This window comes from Thalia democratica, chromosome 2 (assembly GCF_965202585.1).
Source record: "Thalia democratica chromosome 2, ktThaDemo2.hap1.1, whole genome shotgun sequence".
NCBI classification, from domain to species: Eukaryota; Metazoa; Chordata; class Thaliacea; order Salpida; family Salpidae; genus Thalia; species Thalia democratica.
In genome coordinates, this window is record NC_139166.1 from 37,242,048 (window position 1) to 37,264,434 (window position 22,387).

General features: G+C 25.5%; 1 protein-coding gene across 9 annotated transcripts in view; it reads left to right on the forward strand.

Annotated features, from left to right (window-relative positions):
• The first annotated feature begins 3,648 nt into the window (after positions 1-3,648).
• Positions 3,649-22,387, forward strand: part of LOC145829540 (sodium/hydrogen exchanger 3-like) — a 50,666-nt gene continuing 31,927 nt past the window's right edge. For 8 of the 9 annotated variants that reach the window (XM_082937375.1, XM_082937379.1, XM_082937372.1 and 5 more), the window contains exons 1-8: positions 3,649-3,778; positions 4,045-4,131; positions 4,809-4,910; positions 11,862-12,176; positions 12,234-12,403; positions 12,471-12,724; positions 15,705-15,925; positions 21,437-21,639. In XM_082937375.1, coding sequence (XP_082793501.1) covers positions 3,739-3,778; positions 4,045-4,131; positions 4,809-4,910; positions 11,862-12,176; positions 12,234-12,403; positions 12,471-12,724; positions 15,705-15,925; positions 21,437-21,639 — 1,392 coding nt within the window. In that variant the 5' untranslated portion in view covers positions 3,649-3,738. The remainder of the gene's footprint in view (positions 3,779-4,044; positions 4,132-4,808; positions 4,911-11,861; positions 12,177-12,233; positions 12,404-12,470; positions 12,725-15,704; positions 15,926-21,436; positions 21,640-22,387) is intronic. The other variant, XM_082937374.1, reaches the window with a different exon arrangement.

Consider the following 22,387-nt stretch of genomic DNA (forward strand, 5'->3'; position numbering starts at 1 on the left):
CGCCTCCCATAAGGAACCTATTGTTGGCTCCAACTTTGACCAGCTATATCTCAAAAATTATTTTGAATTATTTAAATCTGTAAAAAGTATTTTTTTAGCTTAGTAAAAACTATATAAAATAAGATCAAAAACCCAAAAAGGGTGTTCACCCCCCATGCCCTTAATGTTTTACTAAACTTTTAATTTTTGATTACTTTTGTTGTACTTATATATTTAATGCAAAAACATTTCAACTTGAGTGCAAAATTTTTGTTGTGAATAGCAGGGTTGCCTTAAAACTTGGAATCCTGGAAAAAGCTGGAATTTGACTAAAAAAACATGGATTTTTGTACAAAAATCACTAAAAACCTGGACAAATCTTGAGTTAAAAACAAATTTTACTTGATAATAATAAGCAGTAAAATTTTGATTTGAAATGAAAAATATATCATTAAGACAAAAATTTTTGTCATCAAATATCATCATAATATAAATTTGTCATCAAAAATTTATTTTATTAAAAAACAAATTTAAAGTAGTATTACAGTATCTTTTCAATGTTGTTTTAATGTTTAACCCAGTTTTTAATCATAAACTTAAAAGTATAATAATCTAAAAAGATACTTTGTTTTAATAAATACATTGTTTGAATTAAATTTATTTGTCATAAACTAAAACATTTAATTGATTTTATTTTACAATATCTTAATCAATATAAACTATTGTATTGAATATAATTGATTTATATTGTAAAATAAAAGCAACAAAATATTTAAGTTTTATTAGTTTATGATAACTAAGTTGAATTTTATTTAAGTAATTGTAAAATATAAATTTTTAGCCTAAATTTATGGTCAAAAAAACATTGAAAATAGTTGAAAAATAGTTGAAAAATGTCAGACTAAATCAATCTTTTTATATTTAAAAATTTGAGAGTCTCAATTTTTCTCAGTTCAAATGCTTCAAAATTTTTGGTTTAAAAAAAATAAAGAAATCCTTTTAAGATCAAATTGAGATGTGAATTTATTTCTAAATAATGATTTAGTCATTTAAGACAATCAGTCAGTATTTGTAAAATTAAATACTTAAAATCTTTTTTTGAATCTGTAAATAATTTCAAGAATCTTCATTATTTTGTTTTGAGTAGATTATATACGTCATAATTATGAAAATTCATAGAAAAATACAGTTTAAACATTACAGTTTAGTTAAACAACTTGGCTTTTTGTTTGAATTTTAATACTTGTGTATTGGTTTCATTTTAAATTTTAATAAAACACGACAATGCACATTGTTTTATTATAAATATTCTGGTTATAATGTTTTTACTTAGTGCTTAATTAAATTGAACAATTGCGTTTATTAGTATATATTAAATTTTTATACTTGTAATAGATTAGATATAACACTAATTTTAAAACTTATCACTGAATTTCTTATGTTAAGCTCATAGGGGGGTAAATCACCTTATTCACAATTTAGTTTTATTTTATTGAGTTGTAACTAAGCTATGAGTTGCTTTATGCATATTTTTAAAGCTCAAAATACTTTTGAGATAAAGCTAGTTAAGTCGGAGACTACAATAGTACTAATCAAGACCCCCCAATATCTAAAATGACTTCTAAAGGGGATTTTCCTTACTATGAAAAAATGTCAGGCTAAATTGGTCCCAGTCAGGCTAAATGAAAAAAAATCGCGCATGAACTCTCATTGAATAAAATATAATTTCAGCTTGATATTGGTGCAACAACATCCTAGGTAATTACCAAAAATTTTGAATAGATACAAAAAATCTATCATATAAGACTATTTTTTTTTGTAAAACCTGGCTTGTTATAAAATGTACTAATATAGTATTGTACTACTTCAATATTTTTTTTAAATTAAGGCAGGTATTACTTTAAATTTAATTATTTTACTAAAAACTATTAAAACTTGGGTTTTTGTATAGTTTAGAAACTGTATTTTACTTAATAAATTTATTATTTTCTGAGGTACTTTTTGACATTATATTAATTTTTTTACCACAGATGTTCTTGTGCTAAAACTTTATTTCAACTAACGGCGTTTCACTGCTCTCAAATAAATTTAAGAACAGATCTACGGAGTCTCAAAAAGCTCTAAGAATTTTTTTGAGACTCCGTAGATCTGTGTTTAAATTTATTTTAGAGCAGTGAAACGCCTTTAGTTGAAATAAAGTTTTAGCACAAGAACATCTGTGGTATTTATTCCGATAAGCTTAGCTTATCAGGATCTCCAGGATTTAACGCCTTTTAACGTTACATCTTATTAATTTTTTTATATTAGCAGGGCTACTAATAAAAAAACAAATTATTATTATAAAAAAACAAGAAAAATATATAATAACAATTAATAATTATACTAAGCTACCGACCAAGGGTAAGGGATAGGGTTAATATTCATTTTAAAAATCAAAAAGTAATAATGAAAATAAAATATTTTTTTAATAATACAAAAAAAGTAAATAAAATACAAATAAAAACTAAGAAAAAAAAAGTTACTGAGCGTGTGTAAGGTTAAGGGGTAACAGTGATAATAAAGAAATTAATAAAAATATAAATTAATAAAAAAAACAAAATAAAAAATTAGAACTAACTTTGATAACAATTGTAGATATTAGCAGGGCCCTGCTAATATAAAAATTGAATATTATGTCATAAAGTAACACTAAAAATAATAATTTTAAAAAGTAAAATACCCATTCCTAAACTAGAAGATAACCAAAACTTGTACTTTCAAAAACATGGAAAAAATTCAGAAACCTAGAAAAATTTTACAAATGAAACCCTGATTGGAGTATGTCAGTCTAAAATTGAAAAATTTCGCTAAAACTCTGCAGTTGTAATTTAAGTTTTAGCTTATGAAGATAAGGGGATAGGGGAGTGACAAAATATTTTTTTACAAATATTAATATTAACTCTTATATGAAAGCTTTAAATATACACTACAAGCTAGTTTTAATAGAAATTTTTTTTTTTTTTAATTTTTTCAGATATTTTAGTTTTTGGAAAAAGTCTTATATACAAGTTAGTAAGAAGATTACAAAATTTTCATCATCATTTTTCTTGAAAATTAAAATGTTCAGCTAATTCATTTTTTGAACTAGAGACCTCAAATTTTCAGGATACATTCCTTATATAATAAATTTCCTTTTTTAATAAGTTTTGAACCTTTCAAAAAAAAATCCTAATTTGAAAAAAATTCAAATGATGCACTTACTATGAAAATTTGAAGAATATAGGTTTAAAAATGAAGGAAAAGATATATTTTTAGTGAATTAGTCTATTATTTTTGCAATTTTGGTTTGCGTCTTCCAGTTGGAAGCTATTGGGCACAAGAACTTTTAGCGCTTATATCTCAAAACTTGTTTTGAATTTTTAAATTGAATAAAAATGTCTGATAGCCTAAATAAAACTTAACTGAATAAGATCAACTTTGTAAAACTTGACACCTATACCTTAAATTCTAAAGATTATGATAAATTATTTGTATTAAGGTGTGGTTTATGAAATATGCAAGTATTTGTAACTAAATTTATTCAATTGGTTTTAGATCAATTTAATATGAACTTATTAACTTTATAGATAGTTTCTTAACTGAAAAAAAATATTTTGTAAAAAGTGAAATTCTCATTATATATATTTTTTTAGTTGCTGAACAAGATTTGATTAATGTAAAAAATAGTAAATTTTTCTTGTATAATATCTTTGATTTTCGTAAGAAGACTGTGACTTAGTGATGTTGTTGAAAATTTATTTTACTTCACTGTTCCTAACAGGTTAGTAAAGTCTCATTTTTGCTATGTAATCTTTGAATATTTATAATATATGTTTACTGTTAACCAGCTAATATATTTTTTTTTAGTTTGAGCATAATCTAGAATTTCATTTTTTAATATAACTACAGGTCACTTTAAATAAAGATAGGTAGTATATTACAAATTCTTGCCCTTAAATGTTAATTGTTAATTATTTTAGTTCTTAGTTGATTTTATAGTGAACCTTTTAAAACATATTGAAATTAAAATAGAAAACGTTTTTGCAGTTGCAATTGGAAACAGTCACAGTTCATCACATGTATTTCACTATACAAATGAAACCCACTTGAAATCTTCTGGCCATGGCAGTGAAGGTAACTTCTTGTAAAATATGATAATCAAAAGCACACTTATAAAAACACTTTAAGTATTTTTATTTTTTAATAAACTTAATGCTAATAAAAATATTAAGCTCTACCTACAATATTAATATTTTTTGTTAAAAAACGTGAGTTTTAACCTGCCAGGAATTTGAAAGATAAGATTGTTTTTCAAGTTTTTGAGTGTCTTATGGAGATTTGTTTGCTTTGTTTTGTGCTTAAGAAATTAAGGTTAACTTTTAAAACTTATCTAGGTTTATTCTAAAATAGAAATACTTGCAATTAATAATAAAAATCTTATTAAAAGTATTGATATACCTATTTCTGATTTAGATAAATTTAAGTTTTATTATTGTTCTAATAACTTGTTTAAATATTTTGTTTAAAATATTATTTTAAATTGTTTGTTTTATTTAGTTTATGTTCTAGCTAGATCATAAACAATTGGTCTTAGCGTACAAAAATATTCTATATAATTAATCAAAAACAAGTTTTGTAAAAATCTACCTGAGAAGTTTAAAAATAATTAAGAATTAGTTTTCATATAATAACTAAATGAATATTTTAAAGAGTTAATATCTGAGGTAAAATAGCTTTAAAAATAAACTAAATTATAAAATGTAGTTTTACTTAAGTAAATCTGATTTAATTCCCTTGCAATAACATCTTAGCAGAACATGAAGGTTTTCAAGTATTTCATATAGAATGGCAACGTGTTTCCAGTCCAATAATTATTTGTGCAGCTTTACTAGTAGCAAGTTACTGTAAAATATGTAAGTAAATATAATTTATTTTTGAATTAAATGTTATAAATTACCAAACTAAATTGCTTATAGTTTTCTATTATTAAATGAATTTTTATCCAAGGCTTGTAAGTATAATATCTTAGTATGATAATAAACATAATAAAAAATAGATAATATTTTAAGCAAAATATAATTTTAATTTACTAAATGACATAACAATTGTAGGAACTTGTTTTTATAGTTTAACGTTTTAGTTTTGAACTTAACTAAGAATCCAAATAACATTGCTTGCATTTACAGTGTTTATGAGAGGTCTACAAAGGAACTCTGTAAGGAAGTAATCTAGGTTTTGTTTTGTATGTTTAAGCAATTTTTAATACTTATTGACATTAAATTGATTCTACAAGGATTTTTTTCCCCCAAAAGTAGTATCTTCTATCAGTTCACCTGTCACTTTATTGTTTTAAGTAGAAATGGCGTCTTTAAGGTTCTCCTTATGGATTACTCACCTTGTGCCACACATCTTTGAAACTTTAATTAAGAGTAATAACTCTGTAAACTTAAATAGATTACTTATCTGTGAATTGCATAACTTTTAGGACAACTTTTTATCACCAAGTGTGTGCCAAAAACTTTTAGAATAAGAATGTTTAAATTTTAGTGCAAGATTAAAACTCCCGTCAGCTACTTATTCCAAATTTTTTTGATACAGTTGTTAAAACCCAGTTTATGTAATTAAAAAAAGTTTATTTACTACACTCAATTTAAAAAGTCTTTTATTTAAGAAACGTGTTTGTTATTTGTAGAGGTTTGATCATACCAGACATGTAGCTTGGTACGTTTTTGCAAATCTACAGAAACGTAAAAATTTGTGCGAAAAAACTCGCTTTTCTTTCGATTATTTAGCTTTTAAGACCTTGTTTCTTTAGCTTCAAGTATTCGTTTATACTTAGTTTTGCAGTCCTGAGAAATAACTTTATTTTTACGGACTTTTTAGCACTTTTAGTGTAGTAAATATTGAACAAATTGAATACATCTAAATTGTATACAAATAGCTTGGTGTAAAAATCTATTATCAAATAGCATACTATTGTAAAAAAATCCATTTCGAGGCTGTAGATTTGGTTTAAATGATGTGAGAGAATAAAAAAAGTAAGTGTGAGTGAGGATCTTGTACTATTGAAATCTTTGTGGTGAGTCAAAAAGAACTTTACATTTGTTGAAATTTATAATAATTGTTTTGTCTTATAAAGAAGCAAATACAGATAGAAGATATATGAAAAGATAAATTTTAGAATAGATGAACCTCAAAGTAAAGAAACATGAAGAATTAACTTTTGTTATAAATCAAATTTACTCTCTGAGTTGAATGTTTTAAGATTAAATCCCTGTGGTTGACAAATATACAAAAATGAAAAACTTTTGAAACAGTGATAATAATCTCATTTCCTGAAGTTTTATCAAGAAAATTAGAATCTATTAAATCAGATATAAACAAATTATAGTTTTTTTATTGTATTTTAGAACTTTATGTTTTAATTAAAACTGGTTTTAAAGATTTTATAAATGCTTATCTTAGTTTTTTAGCGAAGTTAAAAGGTTTAAATTGTACATTATAACCACACACTCAAAGTATTCTGGATAACTCTAGGATATTTAGAGTTTTATTTTTGAGCCTCAGGGTGACTCAGTATAGTTTTTTTTATCTATGAAAAACTAAGGACATTTTAGGTTTGTTAATAATGTCATAACAGATGTTTATACAAGCGTACCAGCTGTCTTGCTTAGTGGACAATAAATTAAACGTTTCACGGCAAAAGACAATGCTGACGTCACTGATCAATACCAGCAAATAGTCGTTTCATGATTTATCATCATAAGCCGTTTGTAGATTGATGACTACAAGTCTTTTGGTTGTGACTGATAGATGAGTCCTAATAAGGACAACACCGGTCTCAGTCTACCGAGGGCTTGTGGTTTGATAATCAAACCTTGTTAAGTCAAGCTTGTCCCATGGCATACGAAATTCCAGGCTTAGGCTCTGTAGACTTTTGAAAATGATTCGTTGTTCTTCTAGAAAAACTAATTTCCAGTAGGGAAAATAAAATGATAAGCGAAATTAATTATAACTTATTCGAAACCAAGTATCAATGCTATGCACTAAAGGCTTTTTCGTACACCAATAAACAATCATACACAGTCAACCACAATCTCACTGAGTTTTTCATATAGAGAGTTTTGTATAAATTATTGTTTGTTAACCTTAATAGATTTTATATTTTTATGTAGTCGAATTAAATTAGTTGATTTTTTCAAACCAAGTAGTGAAAATTGTTATTAAAACAAAAGTTAGAATTGAAGTACTAGCTAATTAAACTGCTTTTGCTTAATGCTTTTTTATTTTAAAAAACAAACTTATCTTTTTCTAAAGGTGCGATTTAAACTCATATATGTAACTGTTTTTGTATTATAACACCTTGTCAATGTTTAGAAGATCTTAAATATAAGTTTTTGATAATGAAAATAGTTTTATTTTGTGATACTAAAGTTATTGAATGAGTCTTTTAAAAATAAGCTCCATAGTGGGGTGGGTAATGTCAGATTTATTAAAAACTTCTTATGCTGGCTAGTCGCTAAAAAAAGCTTCTTTTGGATTGTGTAGTTGTGAAAAATTGTAATCTAAAAACTAATAAACATTCTATAAAAGTAAAACTGTAGAGAAATGGTTGACCATTTAATAAATATTAATTTGATATAAAAATTAGGTTAAGAGTACACTTAAAAATAGCTAAAAATAAAAATTCTTAACTTGAGTTGTTTTTTGAAATATTTTAGGCTAAAAAATATGTTGTAGCCCAGAAATATTGCTTGGTAGGTTGGGTCCAGCTGGGATCACCCTTAGTCTTTAGTCTTAAGAGTACTTTTGAAGAAAACGTTGGCTAAAAATGTTTGAAAGAGTTTAAAAAAAATTATATTGGAGGATTTTTTCAGAATGTTTTTATTACTTATATAAAATATATAACAGAATACATTTCATTTTCTTTAAATTTATTTTAGAAATTTCGTAGTAAGGCTCATCAAAAATAGTTTTTTACTGAACTGGAATGATCACAAATTGAAATAAAATCATACTGAAGTTAGTTTTAAGATATAAAATGACGTAATAATGTTGAAAATGTTAAAAATTAAATAAGTGTTTATGCTAAATAAATTTGGTATACTAATAAAACTCGTTAAAACTTAAACAATCTAAATAAACAAGCGATAAAAATTAAAATTAAAACTATACTTAAAAATAAAATTTAACAAGAAACTAATTACTTTAAAATTACTAATATAAGGAATTAAAAAGTCTAGTTTGGTAAACGAACTTTTTCTGCTTACATAAACTGGGCCTTAAAGATTGAATACATAAGGCTTCCCGAATATGCAAATGAAAAGAGTTCTCCGCACTCACTAAGACTGGAAAATTGTCCTTTTTATAATTTTTAACACACTCAGTATTGTCCAACAAATGTTGCCCAATCGCCAAGAATTATTTTTTCGTTAATTTCTCAGAATGGCCATCAAGCCACTTTTTCAAGACTTTTGGAACATGTTGATCGATTCTTACATGAAACCTTTGAGATGTTTTTCCCACGTAGTCACTACCACAGTGACAACTAAATTTATAGATGATGTTACTTTTTTCATGGGTAGGAGAAACATCTTTGTAAATTCCACTTAGAGGTCGATCAGTATACAGAACTGTTCTTAAATGAACAGAGATGAAAACTTGGTTTATTTCCTCTGAAATTTTCTTTGAAAACCTCTCAGAAATATTTCCAAGGTAAGGAAGTTAGTATACTGGACACTTCTGAGGGCCAATCATTTTTAAAGCTGTTGAACTTCTAGCTCTTGCTATAACTTTCGAAACTAAGTTACTTAGTTACTCTTGTTATAAGTAAAAATTATAAAAAGGACAATTTTCCAGTCTTAGTGAGAGCGGAGAGCTCTTTTCAATTGCATATTCGGGAAGCCTTATGTATTCAATCTTTAAGGCCCAGTTTATGTAAGCAGAAAAAGTTCGTTTACCAAACTAGACTTTTTAATTCCTTATATTAGTAATTTTAAAGTAATTAGTTTCTTGTTAAATTTTATTTTCAAGTATAGTTTTAATTTTGATTTTTATCGCTTGTTTATTTAGATTGTTTTAATTCTAACGAGTTTTATTAGTATACCAAATTTATTTAGCATAAGCACTTATTTAATTTCTAACATTTGATTATTACGTCATTTTATATCTTAAAACTTTAAACTTCAGTATGATTTTGTGTCAATTTGTATTCATTCCAATTCAGTAAGAAACTATTTCTGATGAGCCTTACTACGAAAGTACTAAAATAAATTTAAAGAAAATGAAATGTATTCTGTTATTTATTTTAAATAAGTTATTCACCGGAAACAAGCTGTATTATATAAAATTTACTAAATCTATTATACTATAAATTTACTGTGCAATTACCTGCAATGTTCCTTAGTCTTTAAATACTAAGTTTTACAAGCTTAACAACAACAAAAAAAAACTCAAATAAGTAATACAAATTACAAATTAAACTTGTTGAACAAAATTTTAAAATTCTTATGAAAAAGGAAACTATAATTACTTTTTAAAAGGATTAATAGTTTATTTTCTATTATATATATATCAAAGTTTGATCAATTTTAAAACCTTATAAAACGCCTGGTGCCAACTGGCATAATTTCTTTTGCAAACGGAAATTTTAAATTTGGTTTCAAGCTCTAAATGTGCTAAATAAATTCTTGGTTTTCTGGTCACCAATAAAAAAAAAGTATATTATTTTTTGGCTTTGCAGTTGCTAGTCCATTTCGTAGCATAAAGTAAACTCAAATAAAGATATAAGGGAGTACAGAAGATTTAAAAAAACAGTAAAACAAGTTAAAATAAAAAGTAATAATTAGTTTTAAAATAGAATTTTAATTTAAAAAACACTATACTTATTTTTATATAATCTTAAGTTATACTGTAGTTTCTCAATTTGAGTAGTTTTTAGGAGATTTTTATACCTTCCATTTATTTATATAAATTTTTTTTCCAGATTTTTTTGTAACAACTGATGATCTCTAATACAATAGTATAAGAGTGAAGCATTGTTTTGTTTATAATAAACTTAAAAATTAAAAAATATATAATCTTAAGTTATATAAGTTATAAAAGCTCCAGAATATACACATTTCAGGGTTGCCACTCGGTCAGGAAAAGTCAGGAAATCAGGAAAAGTCAGGAAAAAATAAAAAAAAATACAAAAGTCAGAAAAAGTCAGGAAATTTGATAAAATTAAAAAAAAGTCAGTTTTTGTCATTTTAAATTTACAAAATTCCTTGTTTTACAAAGCCTTCAAACGGCAAAAATTAGTTAAAAGTCCTTAAAGTCAAAAAAAAATTCCAAAATTTTCCTATAAATTTACAAAAATATTAAAATTATTTCCAATGCCTTCATCTGGTATAAATGAGTAAAATGTCCTTTATAAAACTGCAAAAATTTTCTATTTACATATTGAACAAGTACCCTACTTGAACAAGCATATTTTGTAAGCTTTTTAGTATTGATGATCTGTAGCAAGGACACTTCCATAGTGAAACTGTGATATATACACAAAACTTTATCTAGCATAATTTTAGAATCAAAGTTATCAAACCATATCTTCATTAGATGAAGAAGTTGAAGTGCTAATAAAAAAAGGAGAAAATAAATTTTATTACATACATTTAAAAAACAGTATTTGATTAAGTTCTTTATTGTTATAATGTTTTAACTGTAAAAGTTTGTTACTGTTTTAAGGTTTGGGTTGTGAAAGTTCCTTATATGTAGTTTCATTTATTTAGATACATTTATATGAGGAAATTCTAAAAAATGTGTTATTTATTGTTTTAAGGTTTCATCTGTAAAAATTTGTTATTGTTTTAATATTTTAGCTGTGAAAGTTCGTTATTAATTCAAGGTTTTAATTGTAAAAGATCTTTATATGTCGTTTGTTTATCTAGATACATTTATGCTAGGAAATGCTAAAAAATTGTGTCTTTTTTCAGACAAGCTGTGTTTATAAGGTAATAATACAAGTATTTTGCTGATAGAGCTGTTTATTACAAACATCAATCATACACAAATGGTTTAAGTGATGTACGTACTGGAAGTTTGATGATAGAATTCAGCAAAAAACTGTTGTTTTTAACCTGTATTAAAATTAGATTAAAAGCTTTATATAGTTTCAAGTGTTAGATTATGTATTTTTGAATAAGTTTAGTGTAAGAGTTTTATTTAGAAAAGTCAGGAAAATTTTGGTAAAAAGTCAAGAAAAAGTCAGGAAAAGTCAGGAAATTTTTCTCAGCTTGATCAGTGGCAACCATGACATTTGCTTAATAAGTTATTTTACATTAAAAAAACATTATGTATAAAGATAAATCAATATAAAGTAAAAATATTTTTTTTTAAATCATTACTTTATGTTAAGTTGCTTTTATAAAAACTGTTATGCTATGTAATTTTAATGACTTATGTTGTCTTTTTGTATTTGCTTATAGTATCTTATCAGTGTAGTATAATTTTAAGCTTATGAATTAATACTGTTTAACAATTAAAAGTAATGTTATGTTGTTCGTAAATTAGCTAAGTTAAATTTAAATAAAAAATGTCAAGTACCAACAATATGCATTTATGTTTGCTTTAATTTGTAAGCTTAATTTTATAACGTTTTGTTCAGAATATGCTTAGTTTTATATTAGCTTACCTAGATATACTGACAAGCCTTGGTTGAAAGTTCTTTATTATGAATTTTCTTATATGCAAAGTGTTGTATTTAATGTTTTTTTTAAGTTATGCCCCAGACAAATTGAATTTTATACTTGCTACGTTTTATGTCTACATCTATATAATTTATATATGAGATTATACCATAATCTAAATAAGTTTTTTTACAGTTTTTCACATGGTGCATAAATATATATCGAAAATACCTGAAAGCTGTATACTGATTTGTTTAGGATTAGTAATCGGAGGTGTTGCTTATGCTATTGATGACAACAACGAACTGACAGATTTACTGTTTAATCCGGATGTTTTTTTTTTATATATACTACCCCCCATAGTAATGGAAGCAGGATATTTTATGCCTAAGGAACCTTTCTTTGCTAACCTAGGTACTATTTTGACCTTTGCTATTTTTGGTACAATATTTAATACGGTAACTATAGGACTATCTCTATATGGCGTCTACCAAGCAAATCTTATGCCAGGTAAGAAGTGATCAATTCAATTAGTTAAATCAAATTTGTTTGAACAAATAAAATTAGGTATGGATTCACTGGGAGGTTTGAAGGTGCTTGATTCTTGCTTGTTTGGAAGTATTATTTCAGCAGTAGATCCAGTTGCAGTAATTTCAGTATTTGAAGAAATACATGTGAACATTGTTTTGTACATCTGTGTGTTTGGTGAATCACTCTTAAACGATGGAGTTGCTGTGGTAAGTTTTTTTTCACGTTGTTTGATTTATGTTTTTGTGCTATTGTTAGAATAGAACTATTTTTCAGGTTCTGTATAAAATGTTTGAAAGCTTTTTACAACTTGGAGATGGTATAGGTGCTACAGAGTTTGGACTTGCATTTTTGTCCTTTTTTGTTGTTGCACTAGGGGGTTTGTTTATTGGTATATTGTTTGGTTATCTCGGTGCATTCACAACAAAATATACCAAAAACTATCATAGAATTGAAGCAACATTGGTTTTTCTTCATTGTTACATTTCTTATTTGATTGCTGAGCTTTTTCATTTATCTGGTATAATAGCGTAAGTTTTGTTATGGTATTGTTCAAATAGTGTATTATAAGTTAATTTAGCTAAATATGTAACTTTAAGAACCTCTAAGCTCATGCCATCTATAATTCTAAAATAAATTCTTGCATTTATTACATTTTTAGGTATTATAAAACGTTGTGGAAGTTTCATGCTGACTTGACTAATTAAAAAATACCTGTATACAAAGCAGAAGAACCAAAAAATCTATTAATAATTTAATTTTTTATAGTTTGTTTGGCTTAATAACATTATAATTATACCTGTAAAACTGAAATGTATCTATGCTAATATTAGATCCACCTAAACGTTTGTTTGAATGTTGAAGGTTGCAATGTAACCTATTAAAATATTGAGCTATTAAAATTGTTTGTGTTTTATATTTTTAAAAGTTAGGGGTAGATAGTACACCAAATTTTTCGGTCATGTTGTCGAATTTTCATAAACAGGTTAAATTTAGACGTGTTTTGACTTTATAAGAAAAATCTTAAAAAGAAAAGTTTAAGTTTCACATTATGCACCTCAAAAAACTGGTTTGACCCTCAAAAATCTTATATTATCCATATATTTTGACTAAAGTAGTAATGAAGTCACGTAAACTTGTCCTGGACCTATAAGTAATAGCTTAAATGATATTATATATTATAAGGCATTTATTAAAAGATGCTAGTTTTATTAGTAACTTAGTACTTTTTGAACCTATATCTTAAACATTAGGGTGCATCTGTTGCCCCTCAAAATGAAAATTTTGGAACTTTGCAAAGCTTACTTTTTTGTATGTGGCAAATTACATAAAAAGACAGAACAAAAATAGCTTCTTAGCTGTAAGCCTGTTAGATCAGAACACTTTTAAAATTTTTGCTTTATATCGGTATTTTTGGAGAAAATCGAGTTATTTTTAGATTTAATTTTTTAATTAAAATAATTATAAGAATATATTAAAACTTACTTTAACAAAGAATTATAAACATTTATTCAGGTCTTTATTGCTTTCAAAACAATACATTAGCCACAAATATTCGTTTAGAGTTGAGTTTTTTAATTAAAATCGAAAGTAAAACAAATCAAAATTTTTTGTTTCTTGAACTGTTAATAATTCTGAGGTTTGGTACTTGATTCATATCCTACTGGATAGTTTGTAGATTATCTTGATACGTGTATTCATTTCTCGACTAAGTTTCAAAATCGCTTGAAAATTTAACACCTCATTTTGGCAGCGTCACATATCTTGTGTAGAATAGAGGTTTTTTTTTGAACACAACATTGGTGAAGGCTGGTTTGATAACAATGTTTCTGATTCAAAAAAGTTTCTGAATACTTAAGCAACAAAAGTAAATGCTCGGAGTCGAAAGTATTTGACGCAAATGTTATTTATAAGTACACCTGCTCTGCAGATCAGAGAATTGCCTATATTGTAGGAACATTTTTTGGGGTCAATTTTCTCGAAAATTTAAAAAATCACTAAAAACCTATCTTCTCCTTCATTTTTTGAGATTGAGACCTCAAATTTTCAGGAAACGTTCCTTTTATAGTTTAAAAGACTTTGAATGTCGGAATTTAAAAATATTAAAAAAAAAAATTTTAGATAAAAAAAAACTAAAAAAAAAGGTGGTTTTAATAAAAATTTTGTTTTTCAAAATTAAAAAAATTCCTGCATTGAATCTTTTTAAAATTTAACAATACACTTTCTGTGAAAATTTGAAGAAGATTACTTAAAAAATGAAGAAGGAGATAGATTTTTAGTGAAATGGTCTTTTTTCGCGTTTTTAGTTTGCGAATTTCATTAAAAACCTATTGAGGTCACCGACTTTGACTGCTCATTTCTCAAAAAATACTTTAAATTTTTTCAAGCGGTTAAAAATTTCTGATAGCTTAGGTAAAACTCTATAAAATAAGATCAACTTGTAAAAATCAAGGTTGACCCCCCCTATGCCCTTAAATTTATTTTTTAAACTGTTTTACTAACCAAAATTTTTTCAAATTCATTTTTCATTTACCATTTGACAATGAAACTAGTATAGTTTTGAAAAGCTTTGTGAAGTAAGATATAAAATAAAATGAGTAATCTGTATATAATAAGTTGCAAATGGTATATAAATAGTACTATACTATTTGAAAAAGATTCTATCATTAACTTTTAAATTATTTAAACGAGTGAAACATTGTTTTCGTAATAAGATTAACAAATTTGAAGTGATAATGACAGTAATAGTACAACTAATAGTTTTAAAAGTTTAATTTTATGTTAGTTTCATAAAGTTCAGCTGTACAAATTTGGTGCTGTGAAAAAAAGAAACTCTTTGTGCAAAAGTAACTCTTTAGAAAACTGTCACCTGTGCAAAACTGGTTACTCTTGTAATACTGACTACAATTATTAAAGTGACTCTAGGGTGCATCTGTTGCCCCGACCTTGGAATCTCGCTGAGTAAATTTTTTTTACGTTGGGAAATCACATGAATAGAAAGTACAAATTAAATTAGCTTTCTAGCTAAAAGCCTGTTTGAGCAAATTACTTTTAAAATTTTTGCTTTACATTGGTTTGTTTAAAAAGGGGAAAAAAGACTATTTCACTAAAAACTTATTTTCTCCAACGTTTTTTGAGATAATAACCTTGGTTAGGAAATGTTCCTTGTCATATTTAAAAAATTCTGTATAAACAAAGTTTAAAAAAAAAACTGAATTTTTTTCATCATTTTTGCATATAATTTTCATTTTTTATTTTTTAAACTTATTTTGTATATAGTTTCTTTTCTTTACCACTTCAGCATTATTGATAATTTGTTGGTAAATAAATTAAATAAAAAATTAAAGGTGTACTAGGTTTAACTTAAAAAAATATATTTATACTTAACACAATGTACTTAATTTAATATCGTTTTAGAAAACTTAAGTATTTAATTGATATAATAAATACTTTATAGTTTTTATGCAAATGTTAAAAAAATACAACATAGTTTATAAAGTAATTTTTTAGAATCGTGTTTGCTGGATTCACAATGAGTGCCTATGCTCAACATAATATCTCATCTAAATCCGTAACTACCATAGAATACGGTTTAAAAATGTTGGCTAACATTGCTGAAACACTTATTTTTATACTTCTTGGTATATCAGCAGTTAGTGATTTTTGGAAATATTGGAATTTAGCATTTACGTGCTGGACATTGCTATTCATCACAATTTATCGTCCTATAGGTAAAATATACATTATATTCAATCGTTACAGAAATTTCATGATTTGTATTAATTATTAAATTAATAAGTAAGTATTTTATTTTAGTTTATCTTTATTTTAAATAAGTAAAGTAAGCAAAGATAAATTATTTAAAGCGTTAAAATCATTAAAACTAATTGAAAACACAACACAGTTAGCATACTGGTTTACACGTTATGAAATATTACTAATATGAAGATTAGGACCACAGGTTTCTACTTAGAAATATAATGTTTATTTCAGTATGCTTAACGTTAATAAACTGATGCATTATTTTTTTTTATAATAAAACCGATAATCTAAACGAACATAAAAATGCGTCAGTTTATAAAATTCAGGATACTCAAAAATTTATTTTTAAAAGCATATACGAGACAGCATATGTTAAACATAGTTGGACATAAAAATAAATTCTTTCAAACAATATAAATAAAACTCAAATTTTCAGAACAAAATATATTTCATTCTTCTTTCGTCAGTTGTATACTAAGCAATAAAAATAAAAATTCAAATCTAGCTTATATAGTGAAAATGCAATCAACGTAATTAATAATAAAGCAAAGAGTAATTAACAATACATAAGTACTTCTAATTACAATGCAACTAAAAAAATAATAAAACAGAGCAACAACTTATAAAACAATTTAAGAAAACAACGAAACAGTATAATCAAAATCTTTATGTTTACACAACTTTGGTTTTCTTAACAAAATACAAGTAGCTTCCAGTTTAATTAAGTCCGAAATGTGAAGACAATTTTTAACAATTTAAAATATTTTTAAATTATAATTACTAGCAATAAACAGCTCTTTCAGCAAGATACTTGTATTATTACTTTGTAAACACAGCTTGTCTGATAAAAGTCACAGTTTTTTAGCATTTCCTAACATAAATGTATCTAAATAAACGAAACGACGTATAAGGAACTTTTACAATTATAACTTTAAATTAATAACGAACTTTCACTACTAAAAGCTTAAAAGAATAAAGAACTTAATCAAACACTTTTTTTATTATATGTACTAAAATTTTTTTTCTCCGTTTATTTATTAGCACTTCAACGTCTTCATCTAATAAAATTATGGTTTCCTTCATCTGATCTGCATCCTGCTTCATTTTCTCGGCAGTTAAAACCATTTACCTCGTTTAATTTAAATTGTTCTCATCTACTGCCCCTACGCTTGTCGAAGAGAATCTTTTCTCTAAATCTAGTCACAATTTGTGGGCTTCATTTCTTTTCATATTGCACTCATTTATTTTTACCTCAAATTTTGCTGCCTCAATTATTTACTTAAACAAAAAACACTTTGATTCTAAAATTATGCTAGAATTACTTTTGTGTATTTATCACAGTTTCACTATGGAAGTGTCTTTGCTAGAGATCATTAATACTAAAAAGCTTACAAAAACTACTTGTTCAAGTAGGGTAGTTGTTAAATATGTTAATAGAAAAATTTTACACTTTTATAAAGGATATTTATTAATCTATACCAGATGAAGGCAATGGAAATTAAATTAAATAATTTTGTAAATTTCTAGGAAAGTTTTGCAACTTTAGCATAACTTTAAAAGATTTAATTAATTTTTCATTATTTGAAAGCTTTGGAAAATAAGGGATTTCGTAAATTTAAACTAACAAAATCTGATTTTTTTAAAAACTTTGTCAAATTTCCTGACTTTTCCTGATTTCATGACTTTTCCTGACCTTGTGGCAACCCTGCATTCATGAACTAAGTAAATAAAAGTGAAAAAATATATTATGACGTAGTAATTCAATACTGTAAGTAAAACCAAATTAGTAAAAGCTAGAAGACTTTTTACATTATAATGATATTTTTGTATGTAAAAGTAAATCCAATTGAAATGAATATAAAAACAAACACTTGTACGATATTTGTTTTAAATAAAAAACTTTCTTAGTAAGGAACCGTTTGATGTAAGTTATTGTTAATTAGTTATTACTGTTAACGGTTAAATAAAGATAAAAAACTTTTCCCAAACAATACTTAAAGTAATTACAAAAACCTATATTAATAAGAAACTGTAGCTTACAAACTTCTTATCTTCTAGAAATAGTATTATCGATGAACAAGAATAAATTTTTTGAAACAAAACCTAAGTAAAAAAAGAAAACTTAATTAATGAATTGAATTAAATTGTTTTAACGGCAAGTTATTTTTCCTAAAATATTGTTATTAAAGTATATATTTTATCAATTATACAAACGGTTAAAAACTTCTCTGAAACCAAAAATATTCTTAGTAAAACTATCCTAATAAAAAATAGGTTGTTGTAAAAATTATTGGTTTCATAAGTTTGCCATTTTCTATAAAAAGGCAGTCTTGATTTATTTATGTTTATACTTGCTTGTAATAAATTGACCCAAATACTCTCTTAATAATCTGAGTTCGTATGGTTGCTTGTTGAGCCTGTAAAAATGATTGAATATGCTTCTTCAAAGGTTTTGCTTGATGTTGGTTAGTTTGTTGGCACAGTGAAGTTTGAGTGCAGCTCGATCATTTGTCTCGCTGGTTGTCATGTTCTTCCAGTTATGTCTGTGAGAGCACCATCTTTGGGAAAAAATGTTACGTCTTGTAGATTTTTTAAACCATAGTTTTTTTTTTTTTTAAACTTTTCTTTTTTGGTGTTTTGTTTGGTTTTTGACACACTAAAATTGATTTTTGATTGGTTGTTCTTGAATTATGCAATTAAGCGATTTTTCGTTGCTTGATAAATTTTTTTAATCTCTCGTTAATTGTTATAAACAATATAAATAATAAATATAAATCAGTTTGGATTAGGCCTGCGTCTAGTGTTATTTTGAAACCCCATTTAGAATAAAATTTGTCTAGCGCTTTTGCTGTAATTTCTTCGTTTCTTGGCGATTTTGATTGTTTGACCGCGAAGCTTAAAAAAACTTAAATTAACGAAAAATAATACACAATAAAATATAAAAACGTCCGTAATTTTTTCTTAGATAAATAATTGATGGGAGATATGAAAGTTAAATTAGATATTCTTAGATTTGTAATTAAGAGAAGCGATTATTTGTTATTTTTTTGAAAAGGGGCGTTTATGAACAGGATTTTGAGAAACCCTGACGTGTATACTGAGGTAAAATTAAATAAATTTCGTACACCAAAACAGACTTTTATCTTGAACAACAGTGATCTTCAACCTATCCCAATAGCTATACACAAATAACTGGAAAATTAAATCTTTGCGCACTATATTTAAAAATTTGTTAAATTTATAAAACTTTTTTTAATGTTTGAGTGTCTAAGTATATAGATAACGTTTTAAGAACTGTTTATTTATGTTGTTAATTAGCTTAAATAAAAACAAAGGAGACCTCATTTATAAAATAATTGTTAACCCAAGTTAGTTTTTTTTGTACAGAGTAAAACAATTACTATGAACACCACCGGCCACAGGTGTATAACATGAAAACCACTGTTATACTTACACTAAAAGCGAACCAAATTAATACTATTTCTTAGAAGTAAATTGTCTTAAATAAAAAATATTTCTCAACTTACTGTAAAGTAAAGAAATTATTTAAATATAAAAGAAAATGTGCAAATTAAATATTTTACTTAATACCTGGTTTCAATTGGAAAAATTCCAACCTTGTCAATATTTAAAAAATGATAAAGTGCTCGGTAAATTTTTATTTATGTAAGAAAGTTAAAATCTATTCACGCATGAAAAAAAAAGAAAAACTATGATGTTGCATATTCAAAATTTTTAAACTTTGTTTTATAAATGGGTAAACATATGCTAGTTTAAAAAATACTTCAAATTAATAAAACATGTCATATTTTAAAATAGAAGTTAGATTTAAGAAAACTTATTTAAATGAAATATCCAATATTTATTTCAACAGTTTATTACAATCAAAACAATGTTTCACTCCTATACTTGCATATAGGAGATCCTCAGTTGTTGTAAATAGGTCTGAAAAAATTTTTTTGAACAAAATAAATGGAAGTGAATCAAAAATAAAAACTAAAAACTAATGGTTTAAGAGCAAAAATAAATCTTAAATATACTAAATTTTAATTGTAATAAACTGTTGTAATAAATATTGGATATAAATCTCCTTAAAGACATTTAAGTCGAGAACTTTAAATTGTTTGATTTAAAACAAGTTACATTATTAAATGAAATATTAACAAAACATCAAAACATCTGTAAAATTAACGAAAAAGTTATCTACAAGTTTATCTGAAAAAAATTCTTGAAAAAAATAATTAAAAAAAATTTATTTAACCAAGTATCAACAATACTCCAAAATCAATAAAAAAGTCAAAAACCATTTAAAACTAGTACTTGATATTTGTTTAAATTTTATCTTCCTTCCAGCTTATTAATAAAAATTTTCACATGTGTCTGCATTAGTTCATTAATTCTGTTCTTTTTTTAGTGCAATTCGTATAGAGTTCAAGTATTAATAAGGCTTCTAAGCACAACCTGCATGTTACTGTTCCTGGTTTAGATTTTTTTTAGTATTTTGCAAATTGGTTTGCAGTTCTTGTTTTCACTTTTCAATTTGTGTATAAGTTTTGAAAGTTAAGTGGCTTGTTTGCACTGGTGGTAGTTTCTGTCATCGGGTTTTTTGTTAATTGTGGTTTTGTGTGTAGCTATTCGTTTTTTAGCTAATTTGCTCTTAGTCCAATGTTTCTTTTGATTCGTTATCAGTTTCAATTGAAATAGATAGTATATATTTGATTCATCATAAGATGAAAGGAAAGAAGATAAGACTTAAACAAATATAAAATACAAGTTTTTATTGGTTTTAGACTTTTTTATCGATTTTAGAGTTTTGTTGATACTTGGTTAAATAAAGTTTTTTAGATAGTTTTTTATAAGAATTTTTATTTAGATAAACGTTTAGGTAATTTTTTTTATTAATTTAATAGAATTGTTGATGTTTTGTTTACACTTTATTAACATTTTTTTTATGGATAAATTTTATTTTAAGATATGACATGTTTTATTAATTTGAAGTATTTTTTTAAACTAGCACATGTTAACCCATTTATCAATTATAATTTTGAAATTTTTGAATATGCAACATCATAGTTTTTTATTATTTTCATGCATGGATAGGTTTTAAATCTCTTACACAAACAAAAAATACTTTGTGCATTTTACTGTTTCATTAAATTTAACAAGGTCGGAATTTTTTATCACTGAAACCGAGTTATAAATAGAAAAGTTGATTTGCGCATTATATTATATATAAGAAAAATAATATAAAGTATTAAATTCAGTGTTTGATTTATATTAATTTTTAAAGTTAATAAGTAACTTGTGATTTATAAGAGCTCGTGGTCTGATGATCCAGGTGGTATAATCTAATTTTTTCTAGAGTTTCGCAAGCATTGACTCATGGCACTTTAAAGTTCAGATTTTACCGACTTTTTTTCTAACAAATAGACAAACATTTTATTATTTAATGTTGTAAAAAGGTGTCACAATCTTTACAGGTGTGTTGGCTTTAACCTTTCTTGCAAACAAGTTTAGACTAGACAAAATTGACATGGTTGATCAATTTGTTATGGCATATGGTGGTTTGCGAGGAGCAATCGCATTTTCACTTGTATCTTTAACAAGTGTTGAAACTGTTCCAGCTATAAAGACTATGGTTTGCGCTACCATTGTTGTGGTTTACTTCACTTGCTTTCTTCAGGTTTGAGTTTTTTAGAATTGGTTTTAAGTTTAGTTATGTTCAGTTTACCATAAAGTAGTATTGCAAAAAATGTATATTGTGTCTAAAAGTATTCTTTTAGTATAAAAGCTTTAAATGCATATCGTTTTTCAGTATCAAATGAAAACCATACTTTATTTGAAAAAATATAATTTTTTTAAAGTTAATTAAACTTAAGAAATTTTATATTGAAATAGCTGTCCATAAACTGTCCATAAAATACAAGTAATTTTTCAGTTGACGTTTTTTTAGTTTATTAGAAGTTTATTTTAAATAAAATAAATTAAAGTGTTAACAATCAATATTCAAAAATATATTGCAACTTTAATCGTTTATAAGTCATTAGATACTTATTTTATGAAAAAAAATTCAAGCTGTGTGAAAATAAGCTTTCTTTGTTTTTGTCTGATATAGTAAGTATATGCTATTTATTCAAACCTACAGTTTCTCGTAGTTTCTAAGTTATATAATTTCCTAAAGAATTTATAGCCAGTATTTATTTCGGCCATCATCAACAAATTTGAGATGTTTTATGCCATAGATAATAAACAATAAACTCCACCGCACGACCAACAACAACAGCATCCGAGACAACCTACGAGTAACTAAGCCTACCTGATGAGTCCTAAAAAGGACGAAACCGGCCGTAGGTTGTCTCGGATGCTGTTGTTGTTGGTTGTGCGGTGAAGTTCATTGTTTATCATATATATACTAAAGAGTTTATATCATA